The 24,182-nt window shown below is 42.6% G+C and overlaps 4 protein-coding genes across 4 annotated transcripts; 2 read left to right on the top strand and 2 right to left on the bottom strand.

Annotated features, from left to right (window-relative positions):
- Nucleotides 1-472: 472 nt before the first annotated feature.
- Nucleotides 473-3,213, top strand: BCR41DRAFT_319448 (hypothetical protein). The gene is made up of 6 exons (XM_022021351.1): nt 473-757; nt 865-948; nt 1,207-1,327; nt 1,457-1,579; nt 1,667-2,298; nt 2,447-3,213. The coding sequence occupies exons 1-6, from the start codon at nt 665-667 to the stop codon at nt 3,107-3,109; spliced, it is 1,716 nt and encodes a 571-aa protein (XP_021883824.1). The 5' UTR covers nt 473-664; the 3' UTR covers nt 3,110-3,213.
- Nucleotides 3,214-4,150: 937 nt separating this feature from the next.
- BCR41DRAFT_380256 (delta-6 fatty acid desaturase) lies at nt 4,151-5,854 on the bottom strand (the record flags this gene model as incomplete). The annotated part of the gene is made up of 1 exon (XM_022027252.1): nt 4,151-5,854. The coding sequence occupies exon 1, from the start codon at nt 5,612-5,614 to the stop codon at nt 4,151-4,153; it is 1,464 nt and encodes a 487-aa protein (XP_021883825.1). The 5' UTR covers nt 5,615-5,854.
- A 1,975-nt stretch (nt 5,855-7,829) lies between these two features.
- Nucleotides 7,830-11,077, top strand: BCR41DRAFT_380257 (ribonuclease H-like domain-containing protein). Its single transcript, XM_022027253.1, has 4 exons — nt 7,830-8,243; nt 8,365-8,451; nt 8,554-10,729; nt 10,836-11,077. The coding sequence occupies exons 1-4, from the start codon at nt 7,944-7,946 to the stop codon at nt 10,946-10,948; spliced, it is 2,676 nt and encodes an 891-aa protein (XP_021883826.1). The 5' UTR covers nt 7,830-7,943; the 3' UTR covers nt 10,949-11,077.
- On the bottom strand, nt 10,919-19,704 carry BCR41DRAFT_384670 (hypothetical protein). Its single transcript, XM_022027598.1, has 8 exons — nt 18,857-19,704; nt 18,443-18,735; nt 18,316-18,358; nt 17,768-18,168; nt 17,459-17,607; nt 14,617-17,349; nt 13,669-14,482; nt 10,919-13,550 (listed from the first exon to the last, which is right to left on the bottom strand). The coding sequence occupies exons 1-8, from the start codon at nt 19,419-19,421 to the stop codon at nt 11,142-11,144; spliced, it is 7,407 nt and encodes a 2,468-aa protein (XP_021883827.1). The 5' UTR covers nt 19,422-19,704; the 3' UTR covers nt 10,919-11,141.
- Nucleotides 19,705-24,182: the final 4,478 nt, after the last annotated feature.

Here is a 24,182-nt window from a genome sequence, read left to right on the forward strand (position 1 = left end):
TGGCCTAATTACTGCGCTATTGGAGCTTCGATGCCTGGTGCAGGATGGTTTCTCGAAATTTCACATAAGAGATAGTAACTATTTGATCTCCGGATAAAGCTTGTCACCGAAATCAGGCTCTTACTCAGCAAATGTAGAATGATGGTGTACGTTAATGCTGGGAAAATACGCATTAGACTAAGCAGAATATTTCTATACATGATAATGTATACTACTATGGCAAGTAAAGGATTCATTTACTTTGTAGGACCTCCATAAAGTGCAGCCTGTAGCAGCAACTGCCTGGAAGGATAAGCAGGTCTTTTATTTGAGACGCAATCATCTCGGAGCTTGCAAGATCCATCAGTACACAAAAATGTTTCAAACTCATTGCTTGCTGGTGCTTCCGAGTCCACATGTATTTCACGTGATGCCTTTTTGGACTTTCTGTGTTCACTTTCTGTCGGTGTCCGTCTTCAATTGACTTTGAGTTGTCGCTTTCATGTCTTTCTACTGCACTACTTACCGAACACCGAACCGCATCCCGTTTTTTTCTTTTCTTTTCTTCCTTTCTTTTTTCTTCCTTTTCTTCCTTTCTCCCTATTCCCTTCATTTTCATATTTCTTCAAACCTCTTCAGACTTCTCTAGACTTGTTCCTAATTTCTCACAAAGTGCGCATACAAAATGGCATTTCAAAGCGGAGCCGAATGCTCTTCTGGCTCCAATGCCATGAGGCAATTCACAAAGCACTTTGACCGTGACCTAACTGTTCAACAGGTAGGCAAACCAACAAACATATTCATTAATTTTTTTATTTTGTAACAAAGTTATTGATTCTTTTTTTTTCTTCTTTTATCTTTAATGTATGACTTTACTTCTCTTAGGACCGGTTCAGGAATGCTGCATCATCATCTGCTGGCCCTTCAATGCGTACAGCACGGCCTACCATGGCTGGTGATGATCAACAGGTATGTATGGGACCAATGTGTTTGCTTTGTATACTGAAAATGCCAAGCTACTCTCTCCAACTGCGCCTTTTGTTCTTGTGCTCCGAAACTCGCTTCGGTTGTGGGGTGTTTCCCCGTCACTCGTATACGATTTACAAAGCTAACTTTTTTTACTCTTTATATTTCGTTTTTCCCCGTACATCTGTGGCATTTGTATGATCGACCAATCGAAATTCTGTATGCTCTCTCATTTTCCCGATCAAATTCTCCTTAATGTAGCTTTTAGATGAGTTTTTTGAGCAACAGAAGCAGCAGGGGGATCCCGGAGCATTTAGATTTAATGACATGCATCAGGAACTGTCAGCAATTCATCGTCCTCCGGGATTTGAAATGGCTCCAGGTAATTAGGAAGAAAAAAACGAATATTGAATTTATCGCAGGAAGGTATCAATCGATATTGGCAGTGGATCATATCCACATCCATACTAATATCTTTTATATAAACAATAATCGGCTTCTTCACAAATAGGCGGCGACTGGTCGCAAGAGTTTCAAGCCCATCAACCTACAGGAGCTCGTCTCTTTGAGTTGAGTCCTGAAGAAGAGGCTGCTTTCTCAGCTGCATTTCAACAGCATCAACCTGCCCCACATGGTAAGCTTAAAATCCGCTTTAGTAATATTGCTATTATATAATGTTATAATGCATGGTGCTAACCACTATATTATGTTCTTATCATAGAGTGGCAAGAGGAGTTCTTGCAGCGTGAGCATGTTGTTGGCGAAATGCCTCCAGAGTTCGAGGCCGCCTTCCAAAAGAACTTTGATTGGGCCAAAGAGTTTGAACTTGTAGAGGGTAAAGGAAAAGGACGAGCTCTTGATAATGCCTCATGGGAAGCTCAATTTGAGACCGCACAACGAGACACCGAGGCAGCCAATGCAACGAAATCTGCAAATCCCATTAACTTTGATGAACACGAGCAGCTTGAGGATCTCTGGAATACACTTCGGGATAACTTGACAGATACGGATGATGTGCAAAATATTCTTGATGATCCCTCCAGCTGGGAGACAGAGTTTTCAGATTTGAGTGCTATCGCTGCTCCTCAGCTTGGACCTTACACATTTGAGTCCAATAACCCTTATCTGACTCATCCTGATCCAATGGCGGAGGGCATTCGGCTGACAGAGGAAGGCGGTAGTCTATCAGAGGCTGCTCTGGCGTTCGAGGCTGCTGTACAGCAAGACGAAAGCAATAGCCGTGCATGGATGATGCTTGGAAATGTTCAAGCTCAGAATGAGAAAGAAGAACCTGCCATTCGTGCCTTGGAGAAGGCAGTGCAAGTAGATGCCAATAACCTTGACGCATATATGGTAAATTCAATAACATGTTCTTGTACTCTGGAGATAGCGATGTGATATTCATGGATGTATTTTTTTTTTCTAAACTATCAATGCATTGTTGGCGCTCACTTCACATGCTTTTTTTTTTTTATTTTTATTTTTTTAACCTTCTATTCAGAACCTTGCCGTCAGTTACACGAATGAGGGTTACGATCACCAAGCTTATGTCACGTTAGAGCGCTGGCTGGCAACGAAATACCCTGATATTGTTGCAGCGAATGGACCAGCACCTACATCCATCAGCTCATGGGAAACCCACACACGTGTTACGGACCTGTATTTGCAGGCAGTCCGCAATGGATCAGCGGGTGCAGAAATGGATGCGGACCTTCAAGTAGGCCTTGGTGTGTTATTCTATGGCAGTGGAGAGTATGAAAAGGCAGTGGATTGTTTTGTCGCTGGACTGAAGGTTCGTCCTGACGATTATTTGCTTTGGAACCGTTTGGGAGCTACATTAGCCAATTCCGGAAGGAGTGAGGATGCTATTGAAGCATACCACAGGGCTTTAGAAATTAAGCCTTCATTTGTCCGCGCGCGATACAACTTGGGAGTCTCATGTATCAATATTGGATGTCATAAAGAGGCAGCTGAGCATTTGCTAGGTGCACTTAGCATGCATCAGGCCGATGGAGAAGGTAATGGTGGTGGGTCTGTCAATGTAAGCGGCAACCTGTGGGAGACACTTCGCCGTACATTTATTATGATGAATCGACCCGATCTTGCGGAGCGTGCAGTTGTGGGAGCCGATACAAACCAGTTCCGCAACGAGTTTGAATTTTAAGTTTTGGCCAACATATGACATGTAAAGTAGTAAAGAAGATATTCATAAGCATTTATATATATTTATTTATTTGATCGCTGGATGTTATGAGTTTTAAGAGAGTGCTGTTTCGACATTTTAAGAAAGTCCTAGTGCGATTATTAATTTATTGTGTTTCTTTGTTCCTCTGACACTGTGGCTGTGTACGATTCTACGTGAGACTTGAAGGGCTGATGTAAAAAAAAAAAAAAAAAAAAAAAAAAAAAAGGGGAACAAGGCAGTAAAGTGAAAGAAAAAGGGGTTTATGTGCATGTCAAGTGTATTGAGCGCGTCTCGCACGTGAAGCGCAAGATACAAGGCCATCTATTTCATCTAGACAGGTCGAAAGAGATTCACACCCATCAGCAATATACACTTAATGGATGTACATGTTACGTTCATACGGATAAATGATTTAATTCAAAGAATAAAAAAAGACGACACAACTGACACTAAAAAAAGACGTGGGACCCTTCCAGAGAAAAGCAGACGAAGTAGACTAGAATCTTGGGAAGCTACCATACCTTCCACTCGAAAAAAAAAAAAAAAAAAAAAAAAAAAAAGCAGAGGACACATAAAAGATGCATAATCCCTTTGACTCAAAGTGGATAGCGGGGCTGCTCTTAAAGTTGAATCCGTACTTACTGTTCCACTGTGTCAAATCCTGTTGACCAAAAATCACTCTACAGATTAATTTCCCATGCATTTTTTGCGGCAGTGCTCTCCTGTATCCTCTGTTCTGTTCTACCTCTGAATCTTGTTTCCCAATGAAGTTGGAAAGGACATTGTGCAACTGGAACAAATGGTCTGTTCTGGGGAATAAAAATAGATGAACTCCTGTTTCTCTTTTTTTTTTTTTTTCTTTTTTTTTTTATACTTGTGTAGTCGTTGTATTTGAATGAGATTGATTGGCAAAGAGGAAAAGAAAAAGCAATAGTATACCAGGATCAATGTAAAATTTACACTATGTTCTCTCTTTTATTTATCTTTTTTTGACTTTTTTTTTTTTTTTTTTTTTTTTTTTTACTGGTCTTTCTTGGTATCTGGGCGGACAATCCTTTGCGCCTCAACGAATTCATTTGCCTCATGCTTCGCGACCTCGAGGAAGAATCCTACTTGATCTGCAACATCCTTGAGCGCTGAATATACAATGTGGTTGCCCTTGGCAAAGCCATGGATGTGATAGGTCAAGCCAACTTCGTCACAAAATTGTCTAACGAAGGGCTGGGCCGAACGAAGGTTGTGGCGGGGCATACGGGGGAATAAATGGTGGATGGCCTGGAACTGAAGGCCTCCGTGGAACCAATCAAGCCAAGTAGGACAATCCACATCCATCGTTGTCCTGAGCATCTTGGCTGCAAAAGATTCTGTATCGCCCAACTCTTCGGTCGACATACCAAAGTGTGAGAGCGTGATCTGAACATGCAGCATGAACGTGAACATATGCGAGACGAGCACATAGGCAAGGATCATGTTCCATGTGGGCAGCTGCTTTAGGAAGTAAGGATACCAAATCCAGTAGATGGCCAGACCAAAAACCTCTTGCTTGCGATATGGATAATTCTCTTCATTGATCAAGAACAACATAGATTGGACGTACAGGTTGAAGCGTCCAAACATCATGACGGGGTAATAGAGATAGTGCTGATACGAGACAAAGAACTGGGCGATACGGTCAAAGACCATTTCCTTTTGATGGTAGGAAGAGAAGAAGCCGCGGAAGATCCTGGTCGTGACGGCAAAGAAAGGCAGATGTTGGATATCTGGGTCATGAATAGGGTGGTTAGTGACGATGTGGTGAACATAGTGCGACTTTTTCCACCATCCGATTGACAGACCGCCCAAAAAGTCGGCCAAAAAGATGCCAATTCCATTGTCCATCTGTAGGTTGTGAGTGATGGAATTGTGGCCTGCATCGTGTGCAAAAAACGAGATCTGATGCCAAAACATGGCGAGACAAAGAGCCGAGGCCATGTAATGCATCGTGCATGTACCATAAAGGTTGAGAACAATGGCCATGGTGAAGAGGGTCAGATAGCGCGAGAACTCCCAGGCATAGTTGGTATAGTTGGTTTCGAACAGATGTTCCGCGCGGAGACGGGCCTCTAATTGGCGATATGCAGCCGAGACCTGAACGCTCTGTGCCTCAAAGATCTCTTCTTTAGTGCGAGGGAGTGAGTTGAGGATTGGAGCGAACTCTGGGTCAGATTCACGGGGAAGAAAATCTGCGATTTCAAAGTACTTGATTTTTTTCTCCAACACATAGTCAGGGTGAAGAGCCTTGACTTCGTCTGTACAGTCGCGGCCAATGCAATGGCGAATGGCTAATTGACCACCAGGATGATGTTTGATCCATTTGTCGAGCTTGTAGACCTTTTGGTTAACGACGATGAGGATCTCGCCAGCCTTGCATCTTGCGTCGAGTTCTGAGCGCGAGATGATGTTCTTCTTGGTGTGAGGTTCCACGTAAGTTGATTCTGGTGGCATCTCAGTCGAAAAGGGCGTGGTATGTTTGTGTTATTTGATAGGTCAAGAATCAGTAAAATTAACACAATTGACCTAGGTTGGAGACCACCCTTTAACAGACAGACAGAAAGAGAAAGGGGAGAAAAGAGAAAGAAAGAGAGGAAGGAGAGAGAGAAAGGGAGGGGGATGGATGAGGAGAGAGAAGAAGAAAGAGAAGGAAAAGAAAAAGGCACTTTCAACCTTTTTCTTTTTCAATGCTTTTCGATCGAATGATATTTTAGCTTTGGTATTTTGGCGCCCTTTTTTTATTATTTTATTTTATTGTTTTCTAGTCTGACACAACTGATACGTACAATCGTGGCTCTGTCAACATGCTTCTCCCTTATTTTGGGTAAGATTTTCGCAAAGCAAAAGAAACAAAACCAAAAAAAAAAAAAAAAAAAAAAAAAAAAAAACAAATGCAATCCTCATAACATTCACAGAAGAGAAGAACCCTTCCCTGGCCAACCACAGACACAAAAACATGGAAATAGACAACAGATTGTACTCTCACCTTCGGATACAGACATTGGATTCAAATAAAAAAAAAAGATGCCTATCCATCTCTTCTCACTCACTCGCCTACTTTGATTCACACGACCACGTTCATGCCTGCAACTCACCAAAGTCCAAATTCTGATTATTATTTTTTATTTTTTCTGGCTGTTCATTCATCATAGTATTTACATGGACGATAATGAAGATTACTCAAGCCAGCACAAATGTATATACAGTAGACTGACAAAGAAATTACAACAGCCCAGTGTCTAACTGGAAATAGGAACGCATGTTTCAAGAAAGAGAGAGACCAATCCTGGGCACCATGTTCTTGTACTTGTTTTATCATAAATCAAAAGGATTGGCAAAAGAGAAGAGAGGTGTATATTCGTGTACATGAACACAAACTTTTATTCCAATTTAAAGTTCCTCCTGTCTTCCGGTTTTTCTATAACTTTTTCTCTTGTCCAACCAAAGTGAAGAGCTAGGCAAATGCCTGGATTGACCACAGCAGCACGCCCATCTTTTGCTGGATTTGTTCTTTTTTGTATTAAGATTTTGAGGCTATTTTGCTCTTGTCCGCAGGGTCTCGAGGTCCGACGGTCATCCGAGGTCTATCTGACCATTCATATAGTAGACGCAGCTATAACCAATTGATCTCTCTGCCTTGCTTATTCCCCCGGAAAGGGCTTGAATATCCCCTTATCTTTTTCTTTTTTCTTGGTGCAAGCTCAGAAAAGGGTCTGCCTTTCCTGTCTCTCTCAAAAAAAAAAAAAAAAAAAAAACTCTGCTGCTTTTTTCCACGATTAGTATGAGCTCAAGCAGCGGCTACTACAGTACGTCCTTTGAGCAGAGCAAATTCCTAATTCCTATTGATCATTTGTTTTACTTATAACAGAGACAACCGAATTCAAGACAGCTCGGTCAATCTTCAGGGGTAAAATCCTCAATATGAAGCCAATAACTGTTCTTTTTAGTGTCGCACGAAGTTTTATCACCACGTGGTAACTTGCATGGAATAGATAAAACAGATTAGAACCATTCTTTACTCTTTGTCCTACTCTTAACAATTATTTTTTTTTTTTGTCTCATAATCTATTATTAGAGGAACTTTTACAATGGCTTGCATTTTTTTTTTTTTCTTTCGGTCATTTAAGAAAGGAAGAAGGATGTGGTTTTCGGTGTCTTGAACCACGAATTCATGTTATACTGAATGCATGTTTGTTCTGGACTATAAGATGTGGGTGTGCATACGCTGCCGAGTAGAGCGCTCAGAGCAGTAGCCTACAAAAACTCTTTTTAGATTTGTTCACACATTGATAAAATTGATATGTAATATAAAAATATGAGCCGTAATTCCTTAGACGCGAAGATATCACAACACGCCACTTTTTTTTTTTTTTTTTTTTTTTTCCAAGTGAGGAACACTGCATGGAGTGCATAGCAACTCGGGTCTCCTTCAAATGACATCTGTACTTCAGCGTATAATAATAGCTATAAATGTAAATATATATACATGCCAGCGGATGAGGTGGACGAGGAATGAAACCGGGAGAACGAGCTATTCTAATATGCAGTCTTGATGGTGGCCAAGAGTGGAAATACCTTCTGCTGCGGCAGTAACCTTCACTTGTTTGTTTGATCACCTAAGCCACTCTGCCACTTTTTTTTTTTTTGTCGCCTTTAGCATTCAAGAAGAGGAAGAAGAGAAGTCCTAATCCAGTCCATTGTCCCTCAAAGACACACATACAAGGATACACAAATACACACAAAAAATAAAAATAAAAATAAAATAAAATAAAAACCTAGAGCCATGGCTGCCAACACCATTGTGGCCGATTTTGAAACATGGCAGACATCTCTCTTTGCGGCTCTTGTCAAGGCTACAAAAGCATCTAAAGCCATGTCTCCGGACGACGTTGCCTTCTACCGAACACTTAATCCTTCATTTGCTACCAATATGGAGGATGTCTCCTCTGCCACTCTTGACCTCTGTAACGGGTTACTGATACAGGCAGGTGGCCAGTCCGCAGAGGTGCTTAATGACGCAGACGATTTCACAGACCGGTTTAATATTATTACCGACGTTGTCGATAATATGCTTGAGAAAGTGGTAAATAATAATAGTGATAATAATAATAAAAACCTCCCTTTGGTTGCAATGGGCATTAACCAATTTTGTTTTATTTTCTGACTCGGACTGGATTTTACAATATATACAAAATGCACTATAGGATGTAACAATTGACGAAATGAAAGATCCTCGAAAGAAAAGTGGTCCAGTTATCCCACAAAGCGCTCCTGTTGTGGCCCTAGCTAAGGTAAGGATGAATATTAATGTATTTATTGAATATAATCTAGATGCATGATAGTAATATTTCTGAATAATATATTAACATTGTCGCAATTGTTTAACTTTCTAGAGCGACAAGTTGCAATACAAGTTGATCCATGCTCAAAACATTGCTAGACCTCAGTTGAGATTCCCTGATCCAGTTGACAACTCAAATGCACCATTCATCCGCAAGATCACTTATAAGCCAAATGCCAAGGTTGATCTTAATTATGGCATGGATCGTCTCTTGACATCATCATCGTCTACGCCATCAGAACTTATTCAGCAGCCACATCCGTACGAATACGAGATTAAGCATCTAGAATATCCACAACATATGTTTGAACAACGACCGGAACAGCTCTATTTACCATTTGATACTACTACAGCCATTTGGATCGATACAGAGGAAGCGTTGAAGGACATGTGCAAAGATCTGGAAATGCAGCGAGAGATTGCAGTAGATTTAGAACATCACAACTATCGCTCCTTTCAAGGCTTTGTTTGTTTAATGCAAATTTCAACTCGTGATCAGGATTATATCATTGATACACTCGAGCTCCGGGGTTCGTTACATCTCTTGAATCAATCATTTACAGATCCCAACATTGTCAAAGTGTTACATGGTGCAGAGAGTGATATCATCTGGCTTCAACGGGATTTCGGTGTCTATATCGTCAACCTTTTTGATACATACCATGCCACCAAGCTGCTTGAATTTGAGAGCCATTCATTAGCTCACCTTCTGAAGTTGTATGCCAATTTCGATGCCGACAAACGATATCAGTTAGCGGATTGGCGTATCCGTCCATTGCCCAAAGAGATGTTCAACTATGCTCGCTCTGACACCCATTTCTTGCTTTATATTTACGATCGCATGCGTAACGCTCTCTTGGACAAATCCAACCCTACAACACATAATCTGTTACATGCTACTCTTCAGCGCTCTGCAGAGACAGCACTTCGAGTGCATGAGAAGGAGGTTTATGACGCTGAGGGTGGAGATGGCCCCAATGGATGGAGGAATATGTACTCTAAATGGAACCGGGCCCTCAACACAATGCAATTTGCAGTATTTAAGGCCCTTCATGCCTGGCGTGACCAAACAGCTCGGGATGAAGACGAGAGTATCCGATATGTGTTACCCAACCACATGTTATTTACATTGGCAGAACAGATGCCTGAGGATGCAGCGGGTGTACTCGGGTGCTGTAACCCTGTTCCACCTCCTGTCAAGATGAATGCATCCGATATTGCTCTTCTGATCAATCGTACAAAAGCAAGTGTACAGCCTGTTTTAGGAACATTCAAGAAAGTAGAAATTGAAGTTCCTACACACATACGTTTCGACCCAAAGACAGGATTGCAGGGGGTACAAGAACATATTGACAACCCATCTGAAAAAGATGCTGTTAAATCAACATTAACACCTTTGGAGAAGGCAGCACAACAGAATCAGTCCGGCAGTGTCATTGCAGCAACTTCTTCTAGCATGTTTGGAAATGGTTCTATCCATGCATCATCATCATCACCATCATTAGCGTCCACCATGGTCAGCAAACCTTTAATTCATCCCACCTCCTTCATGGCATCGCGATCTAACTTGTTTGGTCAAGTCAGCACTCTGTCAAATAGTTCTCGGATGGAAGAGGAAGGAAAGGAACTTGCTAAACGGATCATGCTCGAATTTTCAAACAGGCCTGCAGGGACGGCTCCTATGTTCAAGGAGCTTACTATAGGCGTAGTACAGCATGCCGATAACGTGCCTATAGAGGCAAACGAAGAGAAGACTAAGGACGAGGCCAAGGATGAGATGCAGAACAAGGAAACAAATGAAATCCTATTCACACCAAAGGAAGAACGTGAAACAAAACAGAAGAGGACTGATGTTCTAGTGCTCTCATCTATGTCCAAGAAGCGAGCACGAGCTATTGATGAAGAGCGTGCAGAGCTCGTGAAAGAGCAGTCAGAATCTGCTGCAATATCTAGTAATGGGGCTGCAGACAACGCAGAGAAGGAAGAGGTGGTGGTGTCAGTTAAGAAGAAGAAGGCAAGGAAGGAAAAGAAATCGTCGTCTACTTCCGCCACCCCTTCATCCTCAGCACCAGCCTCGGGTGATGAGTTGCCAGAGTCCTTTAAACCCTTTGACTACAACAGTGTACGCTCTGTTGTTGATGAGAATATTGAGAGCATGACTACGGGCAAACGAAAAAAGAACAAGAAGAAGGCGACACAAGACTCTAGCAATTCCGAACCTGCTACGCGTATGTTTTATTTATTGCTTATTACTTTAAAAAAGTTTGTGTGTGTTACAAATTCGACCTTGAAGACATTTTCATTGATACTAATTAATTCTCATTCTTTATTCAGCATTCGATCCTTATGCTAAGCTGATCGAAAGTGCAGATCTCAAGAAGAAGGATGCTTCATTCTCTCGTAACCCCAAATCAGGAGCACGCAGTATGACCTTTAGTAAAAATTAAACTAAAAGAATGTGAAATAATTTAATTTTTATTTTTGTCAAAGAGATGTCTATAGCACAGAGTAAAAATACAAGAAAAAGCAATGCTTTTAAAATTAACTTAACAAATATAAATCAAATAAAGAGAATTAAACATGGAGCCCTCGGGGGGAAAAGATGACGAATAGCCAATAGTAATGATTAATTAGCTGCACTTAGTTATCGCGCATCCATTGACGACGTAGAGGTGGCATTCGAATGGTGCCTGTACTTGACGAGTCCGACAGCACTCCTTGGCTGCTGCTCCGATGAACTTCATTTCTGGACGTGGGCCTTGTGTGTGTCTGCGCGGTGTGGAAGGAGTCCGTGGTATGGATGGTATCCACAGTGTCCGCCGTCTTATTGGACTCAATCCGGTCTAGCTTCGGTCGTCCAGAGTGTCTTTCTTCATCACGGCCCTGATTCGTATCGCTCTCTTCCGATACTTCGTCCACGTCTTCATCTCCATCATCATCGCTGTCATCGTCATCGCTTGAATGTGAAGCTACTATGGCGGGATGGTTCAGCAGAGGGGAGATGCCCGTCGTAGGATCAACCGAGAATGAACCCAGTCGGCTACGGCTCCCTTCGCGGAATTTCTCCTTTCGTTGCTCTCTATGAGACTTGCTTCGATCTCGTCGTTCCTGTTTCTGCTTTGCGGACTGGCGTCTGGCAGTTCGACTCGCATCTACAGCAACACTGACCATTTTGAGGCCACCTCCACCGCCATCACAACCAAGAACACCCTCACTATCACTCAGTAAAAGCTCGCCACGATGCCTTCCCCTTCTTCCTCCCCGTCTTGAATGGCGCGAGTGTGAACCCTTCCTATGCCTCGCGCCGGCAAGCTTTTTGTTGATCAACTCAAGATCGTTCTCTTCTACGACACCTCCTTGAGATCCTGCAAGGCTGTCCTCATCATCCTCCTCTTCTTGACCATCTAGTCTCTCGATCTCTTCATCCTCATCGTCCTCATCGTCCTGTTCCTTCTGCCAGTTCTCCTGTTCAGAGACCGCTCCAGGCGGTAAAGGAGACGTGCCTTGTGCATTATTATTACCATCGTTGCCAGTTACTTGGGCTCTAGAAGAGTGCCCACCCTCCAGAACAGCCATACTTTTCTGTCGAAGCATCTCACGCTTCTTTTTCTGAATCAGCTTTCGTTCTTGGCTGAGTTTCTTGACCAACTCGGTTTGAGTTCGGTTATCAAGCCATTTCTCCAAAATTGTGCAAAGCTCTTCTTTCTTAATTGGCTTGGAAAGATAAGCATTCATGCCGCTGGCAATACACTTTTCACGATCTCCTGGCATTACACAGGCCGTCATGGCAATGATAAATGGGTCCGTGGCCGTGACACCTTGCACCGAACTTCGAATCTCGCTTGCAGCCTCCAATCCATCTTTAACAGGCATCCAAACATCGAGAAAAACAATGTCGTATTGTCTCTGTGGAACTGTTTCCGGGCTACCACTGACTTGTTGGGTATCGGCAGCAATATGCGCTCTGGCTACAGCTTCTGCGCGTGCTCGACACATGTCCACAGCCTCCTGGCCATTGTTAGCGAGCTCAGGTGTGATGCCAATGCGGCTTAGCATTCTGGAAATCACCCTTTGGTTCACAGGATTGTCATCTACTAACAAGCAGTGCAGTGACTCCAACTGGCGCTTACGCTCGCACTCAGGGAGATTCGTGCTGGGAGCAGCAGAAGGTGCCAAAGGCAATGAACCCGTCATCAGCCCATGGAACATATTGAACAGTTTGGCTTGTTTCACTGGTTTGATCATGTGCCCTACAGAAGGATCAGAGTCTATAGGAGTAGATTGTGTTTGCGTCGTCGAACCTGTCTTTGCAGACACGCCAGAATTCCAAGGTTTGGCTGTCAACATTCCACTGTTGACAATGTTGGGCGTGTATGTGCTAGCTTTGGAGTACACACAGGAAAATAATGATTCTTCCTGAATGGATGAAGAGTCCTTGTTATCCGAGAATCGGCCATGGCCTCTCAGGCTATCAGAGAGGCTTTCATGACTACTGCTAGCGTTGATACTCCTGGCAGACCGATCATCCGCATGCGTCATAGCAGTCGAAATGGAGCTTGGAGGGCTTGCTTTTACAACGGCAGTGGATCCTACAGACGCCTTATTGAGCTGCAGCGACACATATTGACTACGACGATGGTATGAGACCAATACACAAGGTATGGGCTTTTCTTGCTTCCGTCTGGCCTCCTCGTTCTCTGGTTCATCATAAGGAATACTTCGCACCTGTTGCAGGACAGCTATACCGGGATTGATTTTGGCTTGAAATTTGTCAACATCAATCATGATCACATCGACCTGGTTAGGATTCTGCTTCAGATATTCCAGGCCCTTTGTGACGTTCAACACCAACACCTTCTGGAAGCCCCATGTAGATGATTGATATTGCCAGGATGTTCGGCTCACACGGCGGTCATCCAGAATTAACAATTGCTTGTCGTTAAAGAAGGCCAAATTGAGTTGTTCAGCCACCGTGGGACAAGGTCCAGGCAATTCCAACAGTGTTGTAAAGTAGAACGTCGAGCCCACGCCTTCTTCAGATTCTGCCCACTAGATGTAACAATAGCAACAAAGCAAAAAGACAGTAAGTAACCAGCACGAATAATGCAGATTAACATTACTAAAGCACAAAGTCAGGGATGCAGAGTCCCTTGTCATGATCTTTTACCATTTCTCCATCCATCAGCTCGACTAGCCGCTTCGAGATAGCGAGACCGAGCCCTGTGCCACCAAAATTCCGAGTTACAGAGTCATCCGCTTGTGAGAAGCTCTTGAAGAGACGGTCCATCCGTTCGACTGGGATACCACATCCCTGATCGACAACAGACCAAAGCAAATCGACCTGGTTCTTTTGTTCATGCTGATCATGGTCCTTCATGGCCCGGTCTTGGTATGGGCCACGGCCTGTAATTACCACTGACTGTCGGTGTCGTCCTGATACTCTGAAATCATTATAATTATTGCTATTATTTTTACGAGAGCGATTTGGACTGGATATTGAATCCAGCATCAAGTGGGATGATTCATGAACCGCTTCGTCATCATCGGTCTCATAGACTCGAGCTCCAGTACCGGGTGGTAGCTTAGGCTTGGGCTGAAGTTTGACAACAATGTTGCCCTTCCCTGTAAACTTGATGGCGTTGCTAAGTAAATTCAAAAGAATCTGTCGAATTCTGACTAGATCTCCGAGTACTTGTGTTGGTGTGTCTGGATGAAGCACAAAAGTAAGACCCAGATTCTTACTGGCCGCCTGCACCGAAACCAAGTTGCACACGGATTCCAACATTCGTGGGAGATCCAGAGCTTCAGGCACTAATTTGAGCTTGCCAGACTCAATCTTACTAAAATCCAGGATATCGTCAATCACTGCCATCAGTTGGTTTCCGCTAGACTCGATTATCTCAACGCAATCCATCAGGTCCGGGGAGAGATCAGATTCGAGTAAAAAGCGTGACATACCAATCACAGCATTCATCGGGGTTCTACATTATCCAGTCCAAAACAAAAATAAAAAAAAAAAAAAAAAAAAAAAAAGAATTAGAAAGTGCAACTATAAAAGAACATCCTAGCTTGCCGAATCGTATGCCGAGAGTTTAAAACAAATGCCCAGTAATACCTTATTTCATGCGACATATTAGCTAAAAAGTTGGATTTTGCTCTAGCAGCTTCCTCAGCATGGTTCTTGGCTTGACTTAGATCCACTAAGAGTGCCTCTGTTCGAAGTCGCTCTTCTTCCAACTCAGCTGTCCGGGCCTGGAGATGCATGGTTCTAGTCCTGACCAACTCCTCCATATCATTGGCATACTTCTCTAACAGAGCGGCCATTCCACCAATCATGTCACCATCTGGGCTTATAAGCCTTATACGATGCAGGATATGTGCAAACGAGGGTCGCATACCAGGATTGGGCTGCAAACAACTACGAATCAAATGATTGACTGCTCCAATACTTTCATCCGAACCGTTATCTAACAAAAAGTCGGGTCGTAAATTTTCATACTTGATCATATCTAACAACATGGTGGGACCATTTATAGGATCCATCGTGGCCAATTGTCGAGCATAAGGTGTCTTGCGGGTCATGATCTCGTTAAAGACGATGCCCGCACTATACACATCGCCCGCCATGCTCGCAGTTTTGATAAACACATCTCCTCTTCGAACCAGGTTTTCAGGCGCGACCCACCGACTATCGTGAATTTCCTTAGTTGTCTTTGCTACATGATATGAAATATCACTCAATTCAAGAGTTTCTTCCGTAGTGAGGTGCTGTAATGGAAGCGAGCCGGAGGAGCCGCTTGTGAAATGAGTATCATTACTTGTGCGCAAAGAATTGCGCTGTTGGCTGTGGCCGGTTTCTCCTAGGCCTGTCTCTGCTTGCGAAGACGCGCCATAGCTAGACTGTTGTGATTCATAGAGCTGCCATAATCCATAGCCACCAACTTTGACCTCCCAGCGACTTGTGATCAAACAATTGGCCGACCGTAGATCACCATGAAAGTGGATTTTGGATTGATGTAAAAACTCCATGGCTCGTGAAATATCGGTCATAAATGAAAGTTTGAACAGCCAATTGAAATTGAGATCTGGGTTCGCTAAAACTTCTGTGAGTGTTCCTTTTGAACAATGCTCCGTCACAATGCAGATATCAGGGGGTTGGAGGCATATACCGATAAGCTCTACTAGCTTGGGATGGCGCAGCTCCATTACATCCATGATCTCAATACGCATCTTGCGTGTCAAGTTCACCTTCGTCCCTCCGATACGGCGAACAAACACTGGAAGATTGCGATATACTCCAATAGCTCTCCCATTTTCGTCCATAGGTTGAATACCGGAGGGACCTCCAACAAAAGTTGAATGGCTACGCTGAAATGCCCCAGTAGGCCTCGTGGCATGTTTGCTATGGTGGCCTAACCCTTGCTCTGCTATAGAATCAGAATCTTGTGTCCCTACACCACTATCTAGTTCGTGATACACGCCCATTATCCTCTTGAAGTCAAGTATCCAAGAGTCGTCTCGAAGTCGTGAACGGCGCTTTTGTTTCCGACGGAGACAGAATACGAGTGTAACAATGATAGCTGTCAAGAAGACAAGTCCCAAAGGGAGAAAGATGGCCAGGTTGATATCGAAAGCTCCCTGTTTTTCGAGGAAGTAAGGTTGACATGCAGGATGTGCTTTTCCATATTCATCGCAACTCAGGCAAGCTCTCGATCCTGTTTGGTTAGTGAATGTACCACGCGCACAGGCGGTGCAGTTGATGCTGTCTCGTTTATCACTATAGTAATTTAATGGGCATGGTCGACAATATGGAACACTGGCATGGGTTCCTGAAGGCAAGCGACAAAATAGTGACGTTTGGTTGGTGCCTCTGGCGCGCTCCTGGCCCTCTTCGCAGACATATTCAACTTTAGTTGGCCCAGTTTCAATAATATCCCAAGCCCTGTCCTGCAGGGCTGTTGACATAGCCATCTGAATCACTGCCATATATCCATTGAGGTACGACTGCTGAGTCCAGACCTTGTGAACTTTCTTCTCGATGAGATCTGTCAATGCTGCATACGATCGCCCTGTTGTGCTGACGAAGAGGGTACTACTGTTGATGTTATTTGGTAAAGAAAATAAATATTTGATATTATCATAGAGGCCGGATGACGTAGTGTGGATGCTATCATAATCGTAGATTTTCTTGAGCTCGATCATCTTCCTGGTCCCCGCAAAATCGCCGGGTGTCAGCTGTACGAGGAAATACTCAAATGGAGGGACTGAATTATCTCCTAATGTCTCTTTCAACCTGTAAAACAGCCCATCACACATCTTGATTTGCTGAGTAACCTTGTAATTTTGAACGACACAAACTGGTCTCTTACGACCGTTCCTTATAATTTCGTCTGCATATTCCTGACCAGCCCTATAACCATTCTCACCAACCCAAGAAAGGCTAGGATGACGCTGACCGCCGTATGGGTACCCAATCCCAACAACAGGCAAGGGGAGTACCTTGCCGAGAGTGTGGTTCCATGGTGGCAATGACTCACATCTCAAGCCTAAAGTTGGTATATTTGGATCCTGTTTATCACATTGCTCCCGAATGGTGCTATTCACGGCTCTTGTTCGCCAGTCGACTTGCTGTAGTGTTTTGTTTAAAGCATACTCAATGTATGTCTCGTCGGCGTTGCTTACGATTAGCCCTCTAGTAAGAGTATCGTTGAATGTGACATCGATGCTGAACTTTACAGATTCTTGTCGAATGGTTTCATACCGATACTCTGTCATAGTCCAGTTTAAGTGCATGGAGGCATCTCGAGCCCCAGTGGCTACGATATCCCAATACTCGTTGACTGCCGGGCTAGAAAATTCAGACGGGTTCAATTTTAGTTAAACAGCTCATGATGTTGCCACAAAATATATGATCAGATAGGTTGGCCAGACATAGCAGCAAAGGTCTGTATACTTGCCTGCCAGTGATCAAACTAAGTTTACCACCATGCCCTTTTGTATTACTAAATCTCCATGACTCTTGTGCCAACATGTCTTCTGCATTTGACTTTGTAACCAACATAGGGCCTGTGCGAATACTTTGTTTAACTTTTTCGCCAACCGTAAGCTAAGAAGAGGAGCAACCGACCAGTAACGATGTCAAAAAGTAATCAATAGTAATGATACAGTCAGAGTTAGCATATAGCAAGGTCTGTCAAAGGAGGAAGGAAAATAAAATAAATAAATAAATAAATAAATAAGGGATATTATGCAATATCCTACTATACCTGGATGTTGAGAAGCAAATAAGCGATGAAAGTCTGCAAATACAAAAGACTGGAGACCGAATAATGAAGCACTCCACTTTCTAGTTGATTCATCATATCTTTATTAAAGTCGAAGGCTGCGATTTTGAACGAGCGTGTATTGTTGAGGATATATGTCACTCCGCTGGATAAGCCCGAGAACACCGGCGCTGTGAGATAGACAATCCCATTGACAGAGCTACGCTCCCGAATGGTGTTCGCAACCGTGGTGCTGTTTATCCCGTCAGAATAGATCATATAATCAGCAACATTAAAGGAGATACTTCTACCTGCACTCAGGAATGCATTGAGTACTCCTCTGCATCGATCGAGTAGAGCAGTCAGATGATAGATGCCGTTGATGCAAACAAAATCTTTGACGCCTGAGTGTATGAAATCGTGAGAGTAACAATAAGTCAGGAGTAAAAGGGGTCGATTACATGTTAATGTGGAGGAAAATGAAAGCAATGCTGAGATAGAGCCCATTTTTTGGTTCCCAATTGTATGTCGCGTGGGATATCAACTCTTACCATCTTTTATCAATTGCTCACCAAGAAGCTGTCCGGCTTCAACCTATGATTTGTTGCCAAAACGACATGAGAAAACATCATTCCACTTAAAAATAATGCAAAATAAAATAAAATATAATAAAATTACCTCGTTCGACATTACTGCAGGGATACCAAGCTCCTTAGCAGCCTCCCAGCCCGAATAGACCGCAACAATGGGTATACCTCTGTTTTTGGCTTCCTCGAGAGGTCCTTTGAGTGCCTCATAATCGGGAATGGAAACAATAAGTCCATGTGTAGGTGTAGAGGATTTAATGGCATCGTAAATTTTGTTCACCATACTTTCAATAGTGAAGTCAATATTAGAGAAGGCGTCGTTTAACTCCAAACCGATAGGAGTCATCAAGTCAAGCTTGATATTGTCTTTTAGAAGAACACTTCCTATAGTTGCAACAGTAGTAATAGTCGTAGCGGCGATGTTACTCATAAACAATTCATGAAGTACAAAAAGGATCATTGACATTAAGATTTTCAGACTAACGTTATCACACTGTTCTCTTACCATGGGTGATAAGCCATGTATTAAAATCGTGTTCATTGCCGGTGCAATTGGACGGTTCATTTTGAAGGGCTGTTAGGGTTACGATACCCTGAGTGTCAACAAAGCCCGTATTCTGAGGAGGAAGTGGTGATGTTGGCGTGGAGGGGATAAGTACACTTTCACTGCTATGTGCTTGGGCCGTTACAGTGGTGATGGTGGTACTGAAGAGCATGAAGAGCAATATTGATAAGAGTAAGAGAAAAGGGGGAGAAAACCATGCTCTGGATGCCCTCAACTGAGGGCGATAAGTCCGCGGAAACATTAATAATAAGGAGTCAAGGTCAAGTGCTGCTGATGTTAATGCTGACAGAGTAGTATAAGGAGAAATATAAGAATGGCGACGACGATATCGGAGTAATGGAACATTGAGTGTATGGATAAGAGTGTGTGCCGTAATAGTGGTAGTGATGGTAGTGGTGATAGTCGTAGTATATGAATGTAGAGGTGGGCGAGGTGGGGGCAGTTTGAGCAGCATCGAGGGTTGTGGACAAGAGGCCAATGGTGCTGCAAAGCATGTGCCCCTCATATCCACAATGGCAACAGCGACAGAAAAGATATGGGGGTAATGCTGACTAAGAAGATTAGAGAGAAAGGGGGGAATTGGAGAGAAGGGGAAAAGGAGAAGGGAGATACTAGAATGAGTGAGGTGAATCTATGCAGTGTGTGAAAAAAGAGAGAAGATGAGCAAGTTGGATCCAATCTGATTGATTAGAATGAATGAATGAATTAGGAAATTGAATTCAACTTTTTTAGATTCAACAATGGAATTCAAATTTGAATTCGATCGTGATGAGGAAATGAATGTAAAGAAAAGAAACAGAGTAAAAAAAAAAATAAAAAAAACGTAAAAATGTGGGAAGTGCGTATATATTTCGAAGGCTCAGAAAATCCACTTGTAGACTTGTAGGGATTATTAAAAGATATAAAAAAAAAGGCGCAAGGCCTCCTTTTCCCTAGTCCAAACTGTATGCACGCCAATGCAAGGCTACGACAGAGCTACTGGACTGTTCAGCTTCGGAGGAATACAATCTGTGTCCATTCTCTTCTCTCTGTTCTCCTGCAATGCTGCTGCGAAGGATTTCCTTTCTATTCCCAATCACTCTTCTCATCCTAAGCACAAGGTCTGGTATTATATACAAAGAACCGCCTCTTCTCTTTCAGCTTCACAAAATCGATTTCGTGAGAACACTGTCTTTTCTTTCTCTGTTGGTACCTGATATTTATTTTTAATTTAAAGTTTAAGCAATCCCCGTCATCAGATTTGTCTTTTCAATTGAAATAAAATACAAAAAATACATGCTGAATGTTGTCTGTAAACAAGGGACAAATGCTATTTCCTTTCAATGTAATAAAAAAAGGGGAGGGATGAAAAATAATAAAAGGAACAAGCACAATGGAGTCTAACGGATGGGAGAATTACCCATGAAGATAGTTTGTCAGTCCTCTATGTTTCTTCAAAACAGGCATGCTCTAATGATCTGCAAATATGAACAAATGATATTATATATATATATATAATATATCTTTCTATTAAAAATTGGAGCGATATCTTTATATTTTATGAGAGCCTTCAGCTATTTCATGTCATGTTTCATTTCTGCCATTTATAATGTGGGTCCTCAGACTTCAATCGTAAACTATGATTATGTTATGCTGTTCGTGTCCATGTGCCCAGCAGGAGAAAGATTGGCTATAATAAAAATGCTTTTTTTAAGAATACTTAGTAAGAGGAGTTGATAAATATAGCCCTAAGCATAAATGTATCATGTCCATGATTGACGTAACCGACTCCATTTCAAATAGTAAGACCGTCTATACCCAGTGAAATCCCTTACCTTGTCATACTCATCTGCTCCACAGCCGGATTAACGTATCTTTTTATGATTTATAGATTTGGAAAAACAAACATCAGGATTGTTTCACACAATGACCAGCTCAGCTGCGTGCTGCGTATTGTATTTAACACTTCCCAAATTCTGAATTCACATAGCGAGACAAAAACTGTTCATGGAGCATGATATTTTTTAAATTGAATATTACTATTTACACATAGTGCATATTTAATTCTGAATTCTACTATGTTCCCCTTCCTCCACTCAATATTGGGATAGAAAGATTAAATCTCCATCCGATGTCCTTTGTTGGCTCAAAAAATTTGTGCTCTGGATGATGGAATCAACAAAAGCACAGACTCAAAAGTTGGTTCGTCTTGGCTTGTGCGTTAGGGGAGTAATTGCTAAGCTTTACTTGACCAGACTCCAGATACATGATCGCCACAAACAAAGGCATTTGTAGCACGACAATAGCCTTACATACGAGGAGGTTTATATTATTTATCTTAATCAGACAACGACGTGAACTCAATGGGGTTTTGGATGTTGAAGCTGCATAACGAGAAGCAACTTACCGTAGTTTTTACCATAAAAGGCAGGATGGTGAGGTTGTTCGAAACTCACCATGGATTCATGCTTCCTTTCCAGCGATCGGTATACATCACGAATTACAAATGTATTAGGCAGGACTAGATACATAGAACGAACCGTTCCAAGTTTGAGCTATTCACATCAATGATCTAGAGCCTATTACAGACGAGTGTACGCTATCTCTGTCGCTTTTCTGATCACTAATGACCATAGTCACCGCTCTCTAGTAAGATAACTCTCTCATATTAAGTATATGGTTGGCGCCCCAGAGTTCATCATTACTGATGACATTCAGGTGGGATATAAGGGCATTCGTAAAGTATTTGAACAGGAAGTAGCTGCTTATTTGCGCCTATGGCATGTATGAAAGCCTGGGTATTGCATATTCAACAGTTTGCATAGTTGATGGGCTTGTTGGCTACCAAAAGCAAAGATGCACACTCAATAAAGAGTCAATACCTTGCTATGTACAGCAGTGAAGCATACCGATATATTTTTCATACAAACATGACCATTTTTTAGGTAAAATATAGGTAAACTTTATAATATATATATGTCAGGTCCAGCAGGAAACCAACTTCTATCGTGTCGCTGGTATGCTATCCAGATCAAAATTCTTTTGCAGGCGACTGACGAACTCCGTACGGAGAGCTATGGCTCTCGGGAATGTCAACTCTTGCTCTTCAGTTATGGTGGAGTAGATCCTTGGGTATAACTCCGTCACAACTGGACCTCTACCGCTCATCGTCTCTGTGAAAGCCATCGTAGGTCGGGAAACTTCGATTATCTCTTTGAGATATTTGAGCTTATCATCACAAAGAAAGGTGTCTCTATTGTGCCAGGCGTCGTTTCCTTCACCGGTTTTGTAGTAACCAGCGTCGCTAAAAAATTGGAGAGTTTCTGCCAAGTACTCAAGAACGTTGATATCGTACGCCTGTGAAGCAATGGGCGAGCGTTTTCTAGAACCTTTTCATTTCTGTTGGGGCATCTGACTGGTCAAGAATTTCCATCATTTCTGCGGCAGCCCCGGACAAAACTACAATGCGCTCGGCTATGATGTATAATAGGAGTTCCAGTGCGTCTCAGTGTATCCTAACGCTTTATGCTCAGTTACCCCTAACGACTTCTGTGCTGCTTTCAGGTACATACTGTCGTTAGGGGCCTGCAGCAAGCTCGACAGCTTCCGGACTTGTTCCAGTAGACTCCACATCCGCGACTTGAGCAATGGACTTTTTGACGCAAAGTTGCATCATGTGTACTACGCATAGGAGCCAAGTTACATGTGACATCTCTTCATCGTCCTCGAAAAGGTTCACCGCAGTTGCCTTGATGTTAGCGCCTTGATCAGTTGTGTTGCTTACGACTTTATCGAAAAGATCCCTTGTATTTTGAAATATATTTCTCCATAAACTCCTTCGGGAAAAATAAAGTTTAGGGAGCTAGAACTCATAGTAAGAGTTGTATTAGCGTCACGAACTTCAGCGTGTTCTAAATAAACGGTAGTATATATATATATAATACTCACAGAATATCCCCAGGCCGTTTCAAGTCAGCATCTACATTTGGTCTATTATTGTTATTGTTATTATTAGTGTTAAATACAAGTCAAATCGGATCGATTCGTTGGTACAACATTTGTCTGTTCGACGCTTATTTCTTCTTGCTTCTTTTGTAGACTGATATAAGTCCTGAGTGCATTTCTCTCAAGGCCTAGTTGTAAGTCTCTCAGTGTCCTTTATAGACTTTTACCAAAATAGAATCACTATTCTTGGCCCGCGTGACAATTCTGATCGCACTAACGGTCTTTTTGAAGCAGTTAAAATTATAATTCAGATCGTATAAGTTGACGACCCATTCAACGAAATGGAAAATGATAAGAAGGGTTGGCCACTTGTCGACTGGAAGTTGAGATATCATGGTATCCAAATCGACCTTGACCTTTTGAGGTTTCTGAAGGATTGTCTTGGTGGCCATTTTGTTTGGTGAGGTTATCTATGAGGTTTTGTGAAGAGATTTATTAAAGTGTTGTGAAGTTGGTTCAGTAATTCCTTCTTGTATATGAAAGCGACAATGCTTGTGCTTGTAACATTTGTGCAACATGAGACAATGCCTCGCCTCCAGGGCAATATAAGCAGACCAAACTTACCAGATGACCCGTTAGCACTGGGTGGAAATCCAAATCGATGTGATGTGAGCCAACCCACTATCTCTGATTTCTTGCTGGCTGCCGTTGACTTCTTACTAGGGCAATGAAAACGATATCTGGCATCATCCATGTGTATTTTACAAGGACCGAGATTCATCTTCACCAGACTTTGGCAAACCGTCGTAAACAGCTCTTTGAACACCTCATGATTAAAATGACCATGATAGTCATGATCATTTGCAAGAGCCTGACTATTGAACTGTCTATGATCGGTGTTTCCCTGAAGAGACGCCTTGCTGTTCGCTGACCAGATGTGAACACTGTTCTCAACAAACTTCCCCATCACCTTCTACTCGTCACGGCCATAATAGATAACAAATGCAGCGAACATGACGAGAGGTGATCGCCGAGACGGTTCGCACACAGTGCCTCCACCCTGTTCTACCCATCAATTTTTTGAGGAATGGTCCAGGTGATAATAGGACTCATCAAGAAATACCTCTGGCATGCATTATCATGCATTATAGGAACTAAACTATCGTCAAGCTCCACCAGATTCTTGAAACGCTCTGTGCGGTATTTTAGTCGGTATTCCACGATGTGAGGTGCATCGTGCATAAAGTTCCTATGAACCCCCTTTCCCCAGTAAAAGTTGCTTGCATGTAAGTATCGATGAACTGTTGTCCTTGACGTCCTGATGCCATGCTCATCTCTGAGC

Source organism: Lobosporangium transversale, assembly GCF_002105155.1.
Source record: "Lobosporangium transversale strain NRRL 3116 chromosome Unknown BCR41scaffold_8, whole genome shotgun sequence".
Classification (NCBI taxonomy): Eukaryota; Fungi; Mortierellomycota; class Mortierellomycetes; order Mortierellales; family Mortierellaceae; genus Lobosporangium; species Lobosporangium transversale.

Coding starts and splice junctions, on each gene's coding strand:
- BCR41DRAFT_380257 (XM_022027253.1), top strand. CDS start 7,944: ATGGCTGCCAACACCATTGTGGCCGATTTTGAAACATGGCAGACATCT. Junction 8,244..8,364: donor ATAATATGCTTGAGAAAGTG/GTAAATAATAAT, acceptor AATGCACTATAG/GATGTAACAATTGACGAAAT. Junction 10,730..10,835: donor CAATTCCGAACCTGCTACGC/GTATGTTTTATT, acceptor TTCTTTATTCAG/CATTCGATCCTTATGCTAAG.
- BCR41DRAFT_319448 (XM_022021351.1), top strand. CDS start 665: ATGGCATTTCAAAGCGGAGCCGAATGCTCTTCTGGCTCCAATGCCATG. Junction 758..864: donor GTGACCTAACTGTTCAACAG/GTAGGCAAACCA, acceptor TACTTCTCTTAG/GACCGGTTCAGGAATGCTGC. Junction 949..1,206: donor TGGCTGGTGATGATCAACAG/GTATGTATGGGA, acceptor TCCTTAATGTAG/CTTTTAGATGAGTTTTTTGA.
- BCR41DRAFT_384670 (XM_022027598.1), bottom strand. CDS start 19,421: ATGAGGGGCACATGCTTTGCAGCACCATTGGCCTCTTGTCCACAACCC. Junction 18,359..18,442: donor CTGCAGTAATGTCGAACGAG/GTAATTTTATTA, acceptor AACAAATCATAG/GTTGAAGCCGGACAGCTTCT. Junction 17,350..17,458: donor CTTAGTTTGATCACTGGCAG/GCAAGTATACAG, acceptor TGAATTTTCTAG/CCCGGCAGTCAACGAGTATT.